The sequence below is a fragment of the Pteropus medius genome, unplaced genomic scaffold, assembly GCF_902729225.1.
Source record: "Pteropus medius unplaced genomic scaffold, Ma_sr-lr_union100, whole genome shotgun sequence".
NCBI lineage: Eukaryota > Metazoa > Chordata > Mammalia > Chiroptera > Pteropodidae > Pteropus > Pteropus medius.
Window position 1 is genome coordinate 463,679 of NW_024353905.1, and position 15,927 is coordinate 479,605.

General features: G+C 37.4%; 1 protein-coding gene across 1 annotated transcript in view; it reads right to left on the minus strand.

The window, feature by feature from the left end:
- HUWE1 (HECT, UBA and WWE domain containing E3 ubiquitin protein ligase 1) overlaps window positions 1-15,927 on the minus strand; it is a 162,401-nt gene that overhangs the window by 67,345 nt on the left and 79,129 nt on the right. Inside the window, exons 19-23 of the mRNA XM_039851453.1 lie at window positions 15,614-15,694; window positions 5,970-6,076; window positions 5,551-5,728; window positions 4,593-4,684; window positions 3,771-3,982 (exon numbers count right to left, since the gene is read on the minus strand). Of these exons, the coding sequence (XP_039707387.1) occupies window positions 3,771-3,982; window positions 4,593-4,684; window positions 5,551-5,728; window positions 5,970-6,076; window positions 15,614-15,694 (670 nt within the window). The remainder of the gene's footprint in view (window positions 1-3,770; window positions 3,983-4,592; window positions 4,685-5,550; window positions 5,729-5,969; window positions 6,077-15,613; window positions 15,695-15,927) is intronic.

A 15,927-nucleotide genomic window follows, 5' to 3' on the forward strand; every position in this document is an offset into this window, starting at 1 on the left:
TCTCTACAGCTAAGAAGCAAAGGTGTGGCTCTAGCCCAATGAGACACCCGCCTCTGTGCAGAAGTCAAATATAATGGCAAAGAGCCAAAGCAACACCATGAAATGGGACCCAGGTACTTCCTTCATTTGCTAAATGGAAGTTAGGGAGAAGAACAAGAGAGAAAACTAACCGACAGAGGTTCTTAATCCAACTCCAGGAACACATTTGTTCAATAACGACTATTCTCCCTACTCTCATCTTTGGCTTCCAAGTTCAGGATGTCATATAGGAATAGTAAAAATAAAAATGATCATCTCTCTGAAGCACAAATCCCCCTACCAAGTGGTTTTAAGAGAAGGCATTCTCATATTAACCTCATATGAAACTCTGACCCACAGCATTTTTCAAACAATGAAAGACTGCAATCCTATGATGAATGAAAAAATTTACCTTTACTTTCAAATTAAAAACTTCCTGTCTCTCCCTCCTTCTCTAAAACATGTACGCATTTCCAAATTTGATTTTAGTCTGGTCAGTTTTACATGTGTATTTATGGTACTGAAACCCTTAATCAGAAGTAAAGGAAGATTCCAATCGAGAAGCATATAGTACAGTGTATAATACAATAGATCTCATGGGTTTCTTGGGGTGGGGTAAGGGAAATGAGGTCTTTCTTCCAGCTCTTGAAGAAACATAGCTGCCTTTGGTAAAGAAGCCTTCCAAGTGGGCCATGATTCAGGGAACAGCTCCTTCTCTGCATTCGCTGCCTTTAAAGCCCAGACAGATGCTATTCAAGTTCCTAAGACCACATGAATTTACATAACCCGTATCTTTCAAGTTGTTCAGAATAGGCGGTTAAGTTAGGCAAAGTAAATGGAATTGACTACAAAATAAACTATCTCGCCCCAACTAAAACCCTTGGTTACTTACTGGCAAGTATATTCATCCCCTGCAATATCAGTTTTGCTGAGATCAAATGATGTTGAAGGCAGAAGAGGCCAAAAGGCAAGTATTTAGAACCACCTGTGATGAAACTCTGAATGCAGAACAGAACTTCATGTATGTGGGGTAGACTATAGTACCTAAGTTTCCTTATTTTGGATCTCTAACACGAAATCATGTATCTCAAGATCGAATACAAACATCATTTTCAAATACTAGCTGTGGATTTTGGGAAAAAATAAGGGAAAAGAACAGTCTGAGCCTGGAAAAAAATGGAAACTCGAAAGTCCATCAACAGGTAAATGGATAGACACTGTAGTATATTCATATAATGGAATACTACTCAACAACGAAAAGGAACAACCTACTGATAGATGCAACAACACAGATCTCAAAACCATGTTGAGCAACAGAAGCCAGAAATAAGAAAGTACATATACCAAATATACACATATAAGGCTCCATTAACTCTATTTATATGATGTTCTAGAATAGGCAAACTTATCCTATGATAGAAGTAACTAGTTACCTTATCTTAGGATGGAGAAATATAAAACTTAAAAGCTGTGCAGTTTATTGTACAGAAGTTATACCTCAATAAAAAATACTGGAAAAAATTTACTCATATGTGTATTTAAGGCACTGGAAAACAGACAAGGGCATGAAAGACAGGTTTTTGGGTTACTGAAAATTTTGTGTTTGGGGTGGGGTGGGAGTATGAACAAGAGTTTGAGAAGATGGCACACACTGCAATTTTTTCTAAGCTTCTTCCCATATTAGCAGAAAGTATATACCAACTCCCATCACAACTGCCTGAAATAAGGAGATAAAAGAACTTTCCCTTTAATATACTGTAGCTTTCAAAATAGAGGTTGAGTTTAAGACAGTCTCTTGCTTTACCTCCTAGGCTTAATAATTCATGTAGTGACCCAATTGAGGCTTCTGAAGGTGGCAGGAGTGGAAAAGTGTATGTATCAACATTTGTGAGACTCTTAGGTATGTTTTGTTAGTGAAGTAGTGACAAACATACAGACCACGGAGAGTAGAGAAAAATATCTACTGTGGAACAGCAACTACTAGAGTCCTCTGCAGCCCTAGAAAATACACTGTGGTAGAGTATTAATGCTATATTTTTACTATTTAACACTGTGGTAGAGAATTAATGCTGTATTTTTACTATTTCTTCATTGTCATTCATGTTTCATTAGGGCCAGCTCTCTTGGCATTTAAGACTCAGGGAATCTTTAATTTAATGCTCTTGATTCATTCCATTGACCCACGAATAAACATTTATTGACTGATTATCTACTATATACAAAGTAATTGGGATACATTTTTGAATGAGATATTGTCCCTGCCCTGAAGGAGCATACAGATTAACAAGAGAAGCTATTAGAATATATAAATAATTTTAATAAAACTGTTGGGAGAACATAAATGATCAACTTCCTATTTGTGACACATTATATCACAAGAAAATCATGGAGAGTGAAGAAACACAAGGGCTTGAGAAAAATGTCAATATACCATGTACAGCTTGAAACCTGGGCATGTTAGATCTAAGGCAGCTGTAAAATGTCCAGGTAGAAAAGAAGTTCTATGCGGATGAATGCATACATCTTGACTCGCCACCGCCACCGCCACCGCCACCACCACTCATGTTTAAGAAATCTTTTCCTTGTTTGTAAACAGGAGAGGGAACCCTATCACAGCAGGGCGGCTGACAATCAAAGGCAAGGCAAGGAAGGAAACACCGAGATTCTGACTCATTTGCAAATATTTTTGCTTTCTTTCAGGGTGTCCTCCTCTTCCAGAAAGAGAACATTTTAATTAAAACACACACACACACACACACACACACGCACACGCACACACACACCCTTTTGGCCTTGCATACTTGCCCGCGCCATACCACAATGAATATAGAATGCCTACTCGGGCAAGGGGTTAAGCTATCTGCTCCACAAAGCAATGTACTTAATGTCTCTCTTCCAAAACAATAACAACAAAACCACTCATACCAGAAGGCTCAATATTTTCTAGAGTTCCAAGAGGGAACACCGGTTTTGGAATCTAGGCCTTTGTTTCTGCTGTCCACTCCACCATAATCTTCTCATAAGTCTCAAGCTCAAACTCAGTCATAGATAGCCACACCTAAAATGCTCAAGCTTCTCTCAGAACTACTTATCTATACACCAAAAAGAACACTACTAAATGAGTGAATGCATGACTGTCCAGAGAGATCACATCCACTTCTAGCATAAAAGTGATTAAAAGTTATAGGTACAATAGTCATCCACTATCAGCCAGCAGTCTTTAAGCCCAGATAGTAAATTTTTATGTAAAATGAACCTCAAATATAAAGGAGAAATCTACTCTGGTTAAAGTCACATAGTACATTCCAAAGCCTTCTGATACGTGTAGAATAGATAGTAATCAAAAACACAGGCCAACCAAAAACAAATCTCCATACTTCTTAAGGACTCCTTAGGAGACAGGCTTCAAAAGTGCAATGCATTCCATATGTGCTCATTTATGGAAACAACCAAACGGTCGATGACATGGAACACCAAATCAACAACAAGTCCTCTGAGGAAAGCCCAACATATAATGATATAATGAATTTTGATTCAATTTCATGAACAGCTTTAAAGAGAGTATGCTAAGGTAACCAATACAATTAAATACCAAAGCACAAATGACACATGAGATTCAAAGAAAAAAAAATCTATAGACTTCTTGGGCCAGAAGAACCTTATAATGATTTATTCCAATTCTCTTACTTTTATAGATGAAAACAACATGCCCAAAATCACAAGGCTAGTGAACCTGTCTTGCAAACACTTACTGCTGATTAGGCTCAGTTTCATTCTGCTGGGTAGAATTAAAGCTCTGCATGGCCTGTACTTCCTCTTCCTCCTCATCCTCACTAGAGGCCTCTTCTGCAGCATGGTTAGACCTTGGGGGAGGAGCAGTGGCAGTGCCATCAGCCTTCTGGATTGATGGCTTCTGACAGATGTATTTAGGGTCTCTCCCGAGATTACAGATTTCTTCAAGCAACTGAAAGGCACAGGAAATAAGATTACTTATTAGTAATTAAAGATAGGGGGGGGGGTGACGGGCATTTTTTGACCATATGTGCTACACACATGTTATATACACCATTCCTAAAATGTAGTCATTAACCCCATTTCACAAACAAGGGAAGTGAAGTTCTGTGAAGTTAAATAACTTGTTCAGGATCACATGGTTTACTAAGTAACTGACTGATCTGACTCCATGTCCTAATTCACCAGGCACAAGGAACTCATATACTAGTTTCGACAATCCTAATATGCAACTGGCAGGGCTAGTAAATGTGGGAAAAATCAAGAAACAAAGACTAGAAAGGGAAATAAGCTTTTTTATATTTCTAAATCAACATTTACAAACAGAAGCTAAGCCTTGGCAACTTGTTAATATCCTATATAAGAAAGCAACAGTCAAGTAACTTTTTTTGGGAAGATGGGCAAAGGACCAACCCAAGGACATGGAGAAAAGAAGGCAGACATATCCTCTTACAGGCATAGTCCAAGAATCCAAATGACCTCCAGAAGGCCAAACCTTTTTCTAATAATTCCTCATTCCCTACTCTCTCGTGCCCATGGTCATAACCTATCATTTTCCATACCTTGATGATCGCAGTTGTTGCATCTGTTTTGAGGGTGGGCTGATGTCTCATAAGCTCATCAACAGCACTCCCCAGGTTGGATGCAGTATCCCCTTAAAGCAAAAAATGAACTGTTAGAAAGACTGAAGAAAATAGAGCTTGAGCTATTTTCTGTGACAATATAAGAATGAAAGAAGAAACTGAGCTGGTGGTTGTGATTTTCTAATTCCGTGCTTTCTCAAATGAATTCACACCAATCTCGGCAACCAAATCACTAGGGAGTAGGAAGGAACTTTATCAGCCTAGTAAATGTTTAAAAGTAATTATGTATGCTACATTCTACCCTGGCAATCTCTACTATTGAGGTTTGAACTACTATTGCAGAGTGAAAAGAGAAGAAAGAAGCATAAACCATTAACCCTCTGGCTGTGCCAGTAAAGAATGATAGTGACTAGAATGCTACAGTGGTGGCTGAAAGCATGAAGCACATTTTTGAAAACTGGATTCTTTTTGGAGCCCTACTTTCCTTCTATTCAATGATCTAGTCTCAAACACAATGCCAAGAAAACCTATTCATTTGTGACTATCTTAGGGACTTGGATATTAGAACCTACGATTATCAGGATCAACATCTTGGGACTCCATATCTCGTCTTGCTGCAGACTACATGGTAGATCTGGAAATCTACCGTTGCTCTCTAATACCCATTTCTCACCAGCACTAAGACAATACATTTAACAGTGAACTGTTGAGAAGCATAGAAATATTATGAGCAGAGGCTAAGAATGAAGTATTCTTTTCTACATGCAATTTAATGTATGGTGATAATTCCCATTATGCTTAGCACTCTTAGCCAGACAAATGATGCGAAATCAAAGAAGAAAGGTTTCTTTGCCAATTGTTGGCTGGTTAATCATCTAAAAATCTTGGCATACCCATAAACCAACTATTTATTGTAAGATAAATCCTGGTGACTTACCAAGGGGATCAGAACTTCTCCTCCTCCGCATAGCTGGGAGGTAATCTGGAGACAGAAGAACTTTGAAAAGACGTTCAAAAGGCTGACACTGTACAAATGACTGGAGACCTCTTGCATTCAAGCAGAGTGCACTAAATACATTAGGGAGGGAACCAAGGACCTCACGGGTAGCAGGAACCTAGAGAAAAGATAAAGTGAGTTTGAAGACATCTAAAAGAATTCAGATGTAGATGCCAAGAAACTTTGGCCAAGGGTACAGCACAAAGAGATATAAAAGATCTTGAACAGGCCCCAATTAGTTTCAATACTACAAACAGAAGAGAGGATTTTCATGCCACAAGACTGCTTTTTAAGTATATATGTGTGTATGTGTGTGTTTTGCAGGGAGTATTCTTTACAGAGGAGCAGAAAGGACTCACATCTTTGATAAGCAGTGCATGCAGCATGACATCTGTTAATCCATTGTCCTGGAGTGAGGAGAGCAGTGATGGTTCTTGAAATACAAATACAGTCACCACTTCAGTAGCTTAAAAAAAAGAGAGAAATATGAGAAACTGAGGTTCTTCATAGGTATAAAAAAGAAAAACTCCAAAGGCTTAAAAAAAATACAAAATGTAAAACAATTTAAATGCTTGTGCTTACCATGAAATAAAAGTTTCTAATACTGTTCATCAGAGATTAATCATTATTAAGAATTTAGTGACTACCCTTTAAGATTTTCATGGGCAACATACAGGCATGACAACTACAGTTAATAACACTGTACTGGACACTGGAAATATGCTAAGAGATTAGATTTCAGGTGCTCATCACAAAAAAAGTAACTACGTGAGATGTTAATTAGCTTGACCGCAGAAATCATTTCACTATGTATATCAGATCATGTCACACACCTTAAATATGTACCATTTTATTTAAAAATTATGAATAAAAAGCAAAAGAAAATCAGGATTTTATAGGGATATTGTTATACAAATGAAATTATATTGCTATACAACTTGTTTGGTTCCAGTTGTAATGTATACTGTATAATCTCCTTTATCTTTCTGTCACTACAACTCATTTGACTTGAACGCACTGGCTGCATACTATTCCACTAAATACATGTACCACCATGTATATAAACCAGTCTACAATCGTGAGAATTGAAAAACCTAAAAATATACCCTTTGTCGGCTTATACAGGAAAAAAAATCTAAGGTGAAACAGCAGGTGGTTTGCTGGGTTAAAGTGAACATAAACTTAACTGATGAAAATAGACAAAATGTATTTGTAAAAAGCCTTTTCAACAATTTAAAAATATCATCAGAATTGTTAAGAGTCTTTGGGTATCAATCTGACCAATTTCTGACAATATAGTATTTAGAAATGTGCCGTCAAGACTACTATCAATGCTTCTTTCTAGAACATGCCAAAAACTCTACAAGAAATAGTATAACATTAATGCATTCATTAAAAAAGTAACCAAAAGAGAAGCTAGAAGGAATTAAAAGAAAAAAAGCAGAATTTAGTTAAACTGTAAGTAAAAAGCACAAATGATTAAAACCAATAACTAGCCCTCTGAAAAAACTGAGAAAGCATACAAGCGTGTGGGAAATCTAATAAAAGGGAACAATATATATTAGCAATCAAAATAGATTTAACTGGATTCAGAACAAAATTATTTTACGAACTATATGCTAACAAGTGAAATGCAATCTGTTTCTACAAAAATGTCATAAAAATGGACTCCTCAGAAATAATAACAAAGCAGATTTGATCAATACCCACAAGAATTTTTAAAAGTAAAAAATACCAAGTAGCTGGAAGGCACTAACCAACAGCTTTAGATGAGTTTTATTAAACCTTCTAGGAGCAATTAAGACAGGTTTTCCAACTCATTTTGAGATTTTTAAGACTTTGATTTTAAAACCTGACAAACAGTACATATATATATATATATACGATATCCATAAACCACATAAAAAATAAACTTATAACACTGATGCCTGAAATCTAAAAGAAACCAAAGGATTTTCAGTTCAAGATGGTGAACAGAGCACCTCTCATCTATTTCAAATGCCACTGGAAATGGCAGAGATGACAATTATTGGGGACCAATGACTGTCAATGGCTTTTGAGATTTCTGATGAGTTATAAACTTGTGGAAAATGTAAGTCCTTTTTTGGGGTCCTGTTATATAACAAACCCTTCCACTGACTTTCATTTGTACAAATGTCTGAATTCTAAGGGGTTATTAAAATTGAGTATTCATAAATTAAAATTTGTTTTCTAGTAGGTTACAAAAAACATCAAATCTTATTTTACATAAGTCTAACTCTATGTTGTAATGCTATTGTGCTAAGAAATATTTCAAACTCTCTGTTAAAACTAACGTATGACCAAGAATTAAAATTTAAAAAGGGCATACACGCAAAACCAATCAGGTCCAGAAAGAACTAAGCAACTGACTACTCAAAGTAATGAAAGGTAACTCTTAATTTGAATCTAGATTAAAATTCTAGAATCTACAAAACCCATAAAACAGCAATGATCTGTTGAGACAAAGGGTCACTTAAGAATAAGGAACTAGTTGAAAATTAAAATCATTTGTAAAAATAGTTTCAATAGCATAACTGGCATCTTGAAAGACTATACAGAGAAATTATCTCAGAAAGTAAATGACATGAGGTCAATATGGTAAGATTACCAATTATACAATAGGGTTTCTGGGAGAGAACATATAAGTTAAAAGGAACCAAAAAAATTTTCCTGAAGCAGGAAAAAATATTCAGATTTTTAAAAGGGCTTAGCCAAGTGCTAAGAGAGAACACTGAGAAGAATTAGAACTAAAAATACCCCAGTGAAATTTGTGAACTGCAAGATGAAATTACCTACGGAACAAGAACCAGTTTAACAGCATGGTTACCTACAATATGTAATATTAGAGGACAGTGAAGAAATGTCTGCAAAATTCTGAAAGAAAAGTATAACACATTAAGAACTACCCAAAGATGTACTCTAACAAAATTAAATATTGAATCAGAGAGGAAAGGTCAAAAAGGTTACTAAAAAAAATAAATGGTGAGAAAGGAGTGAAGTAAAGGCAGCTGAAGGTTTTACTTTGTCCAGTTTGACAGAAGACAGGGTAAGAAAATTTAAAAGTTTAGATGCCAATAAAAATGATATAAGGATAACTATTATAAAAAAAAAGGAGTCATATTATAAAATGACAGTAATCAAAATGGCATGGTATTGGCAGAAAAACAGACACACGGATCAGTGGAACAGAATCGAGAGTCCAGAAATAAACCCATACTTATATGGGCAAATAATTTTTGACAAAAAAGCCAAAAACATACAATGGAAAAAGGAAAGCCTCTTCAATAAGTGCTGCTGGGAAAATCGGAAAGCCACCTGCAAAAGAATAAAACCAGACTGTTTTCTATCACCATACACTAAAATTAACTCAAAATGGATTAAAGATCTGAATATAAGATCTGAAACAATAAAATGCATAGAAGAAAACATTGAAACTAAACTCAAGAACCTTGGACTTAAACAGGATTTTATGAATTTGATCTCAAAGGCAAGGGAAGTAAAAGCAAAAATAAACGAATGGGATTACGTCCAACTAAAAAGCTTCTGCTCAGCAAAAGAAACCGTCAATAAGATGAAGAGACAACCATCTGAATGGGAAAATATATTTCTAAGCAACGTCTCCGGTAAGGGCCTAATATCCAAAATATACAAAGAACTCATATGACTCAATAACAACAAAAACACAAATGATCCAATCAAAAAATAGGCAGAGGACCTGAACAGACACTTCTCCCAAGAAGGCATACAAATGGCCAACAAACATATGTAAAGATGCTCAATATCGCTAGCTATTAGGGAAATGTAAATCAAAACCACAATGAGATACCATCTCACATCTGTTACAATGGCTATAATCAACAGGACAAGTAAAAACAAATGTTGGAGACGATGTGGAGAAATAGGAACCCTTATACACTGCTGGTGGGACTGCAGATTGGTACAGCTGCTACGGAAAACAGTATGGAGGTTCCTCAAAAAAACTAAGAATTGATCCACCATATGATCCAGCAATCCCTCTACTGGGTATTTACCCCAAAGACTTGAAAACTCATATCCGAAAAGATATTTGCATACCAATGTTCATAGCAGCATTATTCACAGTGGCCAGGACATGGAAGCAACCGAAGTGTCCTACAACAGACGACTGGCTAAAGAAGCTGTGGTACATATATACAATGGAATATTACTCAGCCATAAGAAGAGATGAAATATTGCCATTTGGTTCAACATAGATGGATCTCGAGATAATCATACTAAGCGAAATAAGCCAGACAGAAAATCATATATCACTTATATATGGGATATAAACCTAAAAGCAACAAATGAACAGGACAAACAAGCAGAGACTCCTGGACATGGACAATGGACTAGTGGTTGCCCGAGGGGAGGGGAAAAAGAAATAAAATGTTAAAAAGAAATAAATAAAATGCTAAAACAAAACAAAACAAAACAAAAAAACGAAAAAAGTAGTTAAGAAAAAAAAAGAAATCCTACCATTTTTATGGATGGACCTAGGTTATTATGCTGAATGAAATAAGCCAGACGAAAAAATACCATATGATTTCACTTATATAGGGTGAAGGGTTAAAGAAGTACAAATCAGCAGTTGATAGATGGTCATGAGGAATGGGAGCACAGCATAGGAAATGCAGTTAGCATTAATGTGATGGTGAGGTGTACAGCCAAAGGAGAGAGTAATCAGGGGGATCGTTTTATAAACTATATAAATGTCTAACTAATGTACTGTACACTTGAAACTAATAATAAAATAAAATTAAAAAACAAAAGGAGTAAGAAAATTAATGTAAGAGAATATGAAAAAAATTAACATAAAACACAAGACTTTAGCAATATGAAAAACATCAGAGATCACAAAAAATGTCAATGAATAAAGTTCCTCCTTTAAGGCACAATACTTTAATAAATCATTCTGGTGAAAATAACTAAAAGCTGGATTAAATATTTAAAACATCTTTTAAAATGTGAAAAGCAGATAAAATAAATTATAGTTAAAGATCCCAACTAAGTTCAAAGTGGGAATTCAGAGCCTCAGGCTTTTGTCTTGAGGGTAATTTACCTAACCAAGTGACCTTGGTTTTCAAGACCATTTAGGGTACCTGGAATAGGACATATAAGCACAGGGACATACCTTCATTGAATAGGAAATCCAGTAGAAAGGGAGTCTGTTTATATTACAGATGGCAGTACACCAATCACATGTGATGGAGCCTGTTGGAGAGTTGCTGCTTTCCACCCCATGACCGGGTCACTCCTGATAAAGGATGGGACTCAAGAGTCAGCCCAACTTGAGAGCAGATTGCAGTCATTTGGCACTGGAGGACATCTCAATAAAAGTATGCCCATTGTTCATATTTTTATAGACTACTGGGTGGCAGCTAATGACCTCATTGTTTTCTGGTCAATGGATTCAAAACAGTTATCACATTCAGGATCGCGCCCTATGGAGGTTTCCACACAGGAAATATACTGCTGCTCAGACTTGGCAGATTCAAGTCTCTAATGTCTCAACTTATGCCAAGGCTGCCACAGAGGAAGCTCATTTTTATGCAATAGATGATTAAACTGCTCACGGTTTTCAACTAAGCTATTACTCCTTGCCCTTGGATCAATGGGTCCATGAAACCTCCAGTCATTGCAGTACCCAGACCCTCAAAAATTGGGCCTAGCCCAAACTTAACATGATCTTTGCACCATCCTGCCACTGGCATCACAGCCAATAGGAATCCATACAAAGGGGTGAACACCCCTTTTCTAACTGGCAAATTCGTTTTACTGAACTACTGCCCCAATCTGTTAGTGCAAACTGCTATACCCTCACAAAGACTGACTTATACAGGCCTGCTCTTGATTTATCCTTTTTGCCATGCTATTGCCAACACCACTATTATAGGCCTCGCTAAATGTTAGTTCCCTTTGGCTTCAGATAACACTGACTCTGACCAGGGTCTACATCTTACTGTTCATTTGCTGTGCGCATGGGCTGTAGAAAGAAAGCATCACTTGGAACTTCCAATTTGTCTTATCGGCTGCAGACGACAGATCTCAGAGACATAATGGTGTACTCAAGGATGCTTTCTTAAACTTACAAAATGGAAAATGATCTCCATCAATGGGTCTCTCTTTGCCCACTTTCTTAGTTCCTGAACTCTCAACCCGTTAAAGTCATGTGACATCCTAACGAAATGCAACTAAGACCTCTCTATTCCCTTTTCGAGACACAAAAGGGAACACTTCCCATATATGAATCTGATACCCAAATAGAAACCCTCCACACTTGAAGACATCTCCCCCTTTTTTATCCTGGTGCAATCTATGCTAGATGGAGCCTGTATCAATAGTGGATAATAGAACAGGATCCAAAACTGAGGGCCCTTGTCCTCCCAAACAGACTATTCTGTATGCCACAAGAAAGGTCTCTATCAAAGTCCTCTCTCAATATGATAGTTTTAAACGTTCGCTGTTTGGAAGTCCTTCTGCAGGAAATAGAGGCCTGCCCGGTCCTATGCCTACAACATTACGTATGGTTCTTCCAAAGAGAAAGAAAGATCTTAAATTAGTTCCCAGTACCAACATTCTTAAACAGGATGCTAGTTCTAGATCCACGCTATTGCAGAGATATTGAATGGGAAGCCACTACAGGATTTGGGATAACGATGCCTGTGACTCCTATAATAAATGGGCACCTCCACAGGTCTGAAAGTATTATGGAACATTCTGGCTCTGGTTGGCCTGGCAATGCCTCATCTGGCTCATTGCCTGGGTCTGGGATTCTACCCCTCCAGCTCAAAGCCAAACTCTTTGGGGTCCTTTTTGCTGATGCTGTGACTTCACTTGTTTAGGGCATTCAATCAGTCTACAGTTTCCCCATAAGAAATTATATCTCCTGGAAACAAAGAAATACTGATCTTCAGTCACTTTTATAATTATTTATCAAATGTGTAAAACTTTCCATCAAAGTTTTGGGCTAGGCCAAGACTCCCAACAAACTCAGCATCCTCAATGATGGTTTCAGCACAACTGATAGGCCCGGCCTCAATACTGACACCCCTAAATGTTAACTGCCCTTATAATTGCTGACACATCTATCATCACAACTCCATGGCCCCATCAGCTGATTCCCCCTCATCTGACAGTCCCACACTTCGCTCTTCTATTATTCCACCATTACTGCCCACGTTTCCTATCTTCCTCAACCTGATGGACAACGTTTATACAATAGTAACAGAAAACATTACCCAAGTGCTAAACCTCCAGCAATGTTACAAGGTGCCCCAGCTCAGGCAACCACTTATACAAATAATTTGCCCCACTGGGGATGTTCAATATTCAGAGTCACTACTTGTCACCCTCTCTGGTTTAGCAGTCCACAATAACCATGACAGTGTTATCATCAGCTAAGCTAGGAACAGAATAGAAGCAGACCTGAACAGTTTAAAACATGGCAGGGCTAAGATAGGAGACAAGAGAGAAGAAAAGGCAGTTGAGAAGTTAAAGGGGATACAGTAGGTATAAAAGTGAAGTAGAAGAGCCAGAGGTAGGATTGGGGAGGAGTCAGAATCTTTATTTGGTGTGTTTCAGCATGTAATTGTTACAGCAGGACATTACAACCTTACCAGGTGCTTCCTTACTGATTTCCACTTCATGCCCTTCCTAGTCTCGTCTACTGAGTCTACACTATGATGGCCCCCTGCTGAGACTATTTTGCCGCTGAGGCTATTTTGCCCTTGTATGTCTGTCCTGATATAATTTGGCTACTAGAAACTCCCACCTTCCAACCCCCTTGGGCTACTAGTTGTCCTGTGGCACAACTGCTTAGCAAGGTCATACACTCTACTCCACCAACTGCTCTGTAACCCCACACTCTAACCTGTTTCCTATGGATATATAGTACCCTGGGCACCCTAAGCCCAACCAGAAAGTCTAGCTCTTTCATCGAATCTTACCACAAAAGGGAGCACTGGGCCATCTTTTTACCTATTATACAGGGCCTCATCACCATCCCTAGTGTCAAAAGGCACAAGTTTCGGTATTTTCAATTCTGTAACACTGTCTCATCTCATAGAAGCAACCCAGACAATAGCACAACTCCTGGCCAACCACATAAACCGAACAGCTCAGGCCTTAGAAGTTCTTTAGGAGGGCTTCTAAAGACAGTTGATAAGAGATGGGCATTAAACTAGCTACTAGTATCTCAAGGTGGAGCTTGTGCCTTAAAGAGGATCTCCTGCTGCATATGGGTCAATACAGGAAAGGTATCCACAATAGTTCAAAAATAAAAATAATAAATTAAAACAACCAATTACATTCCTAAAATACTCCAAGAAAGTCTCAGACCCCCATTAATTTCTCTTCCTAGCCATCTCCTTCTGCTTGGGGTGAAAGGCTCTACACTATCATTAATGGAGCTAAAACAATAATTGCTGACCTAATTATTTTGAGTTGGCTTGGCAAATTTGCTCTCTCTCAAGTTTTTTTAAAACAGGAAACCTGGAAGGTAATTATGCTAATTCAAATGCCAGAGATGAATTAAAATCCTAGAGAAAAAATATTGACCTCCACTGAAGATTGCTTTAGTGCTCTCACTTCCTACTTCCTGCATCATCCTGAGAGGGTTCACCTGCTCTCCATCCCTAACTCACAAGCACAAGTGTCCTCCTGCTGCGTCTTTTAAACTCCCTCTTTACCAAAAAAGTCTATGTATGTGTTTTTCTCTCTCTCTTAAGGGCTTTCTCCCAGACAGTCATCTTTCCCTACCCTTTGACCTGGGACTTCATCTGTGTTAACAAATCTTTCTTTGATCATACCAAAGGACTACTGTTGTGAGTTTTGCCATCTGAACCTAACCTTGGGAGGGAGTCTCTCCATGTCAAGGTGAGGTTGCTTTAACACAAGAGAATACTTCCTCAACCTAATAAAAAAAAAAAAACAAAACCTTCAACACAAAACCTGCTAACCGCAAACTTAATGGTGAAATACTGAATGCTTATTCTTCTAAGTTTAGGAATAAAGCAGAGGCCCATCCTCACCACTTGCATTAAGCACTGGATTGGAAATCATTGCCCATGCAGTAAGTAATACAATAAAAGAAACAAAAAGTATAAAGATGCGAAACTGTATTTGTAGATGACAAGACTGTGTAGAATATCTTAAGAAAACAAAACAATTATGAATTACTAAGTGAATTCTGCAAAGTCACAGGACACAGTTAATATAAAAACATCCTAAATTGTTTCAGCAAGAAGTATCTAAGTTGTAGTAACCAAAACTACTCTCTCCAGACACTCCAAAGTACTAAAATATGCCTACTACTGGCACGAGGAGGTTTCTCTATTTCTATACCTTCCACTAAATTCCTTTACAGTTTTAAGGAGAATTCTAAAAGCCTATGTATCTAATGTATTGTCCTGAATATGTATGACACCGAATGAATGCCAGTTAATAAAAATGAGGTTTTAACAACAACAATACTCAAAGTAGTGTCAATGTCAAATTGCAAAGACACATTCTACAAATGACTACAAAGTACCCATAGCTTCCAAAACTGCATTTTCTACAGTGCAGAACAATTTTCTATACTATGGCTTGAGGGTCATTCAATTCTGAGAATAAAAACCATTCTGATTAGATTTTCCATAACAAGGTTCGGGATTAACTACTGAATAAAGACATTTTTTCTTATCATATTTGCAGTGTAAGCACAACATAAAAAGCCAAATGTACAATACTATTACTTATTACAAATGATTCACAATACACTGCACTTATAGAAGGTATATTTGGCATTCAAGAAATGGATACTTAAAACTGAATCTGATCTTTCCATATTTCATCACCAACTAGGAAGACACATAATCACACAGTGGATAAATGTGGCTAGCAAAATCATGCAAGGATAGAAAACATACAGAGAACTCTGCCAGGTTATTTCAGCTTGCTAAAACCAAATATCAACTCTACTTACCTAGGAGGAAAAGTGATGGGCCATAGTATTCTGCATTGCTGATGATGTGTTTCAGGGAGGTAGGCAGAGAACCATCCATCACTAAGAGAAAAGTGAACATTAAGGAGAATATGATCAGTCCAAGAGTAGTCTGAAGGGTGGGAATGATGCAGCAATATATTACATATACCACACTGTGGTAAACAAAGTCTGTGCTGATTCCAATCTAATGGCTTCTACTTGTCTCTCCTCCCCATATTCTATTATTTATTCCTTGTCCATGCAATAACCTTTTCACACTGAATCAAAGAATAAAATAATACAGACACAGAGAG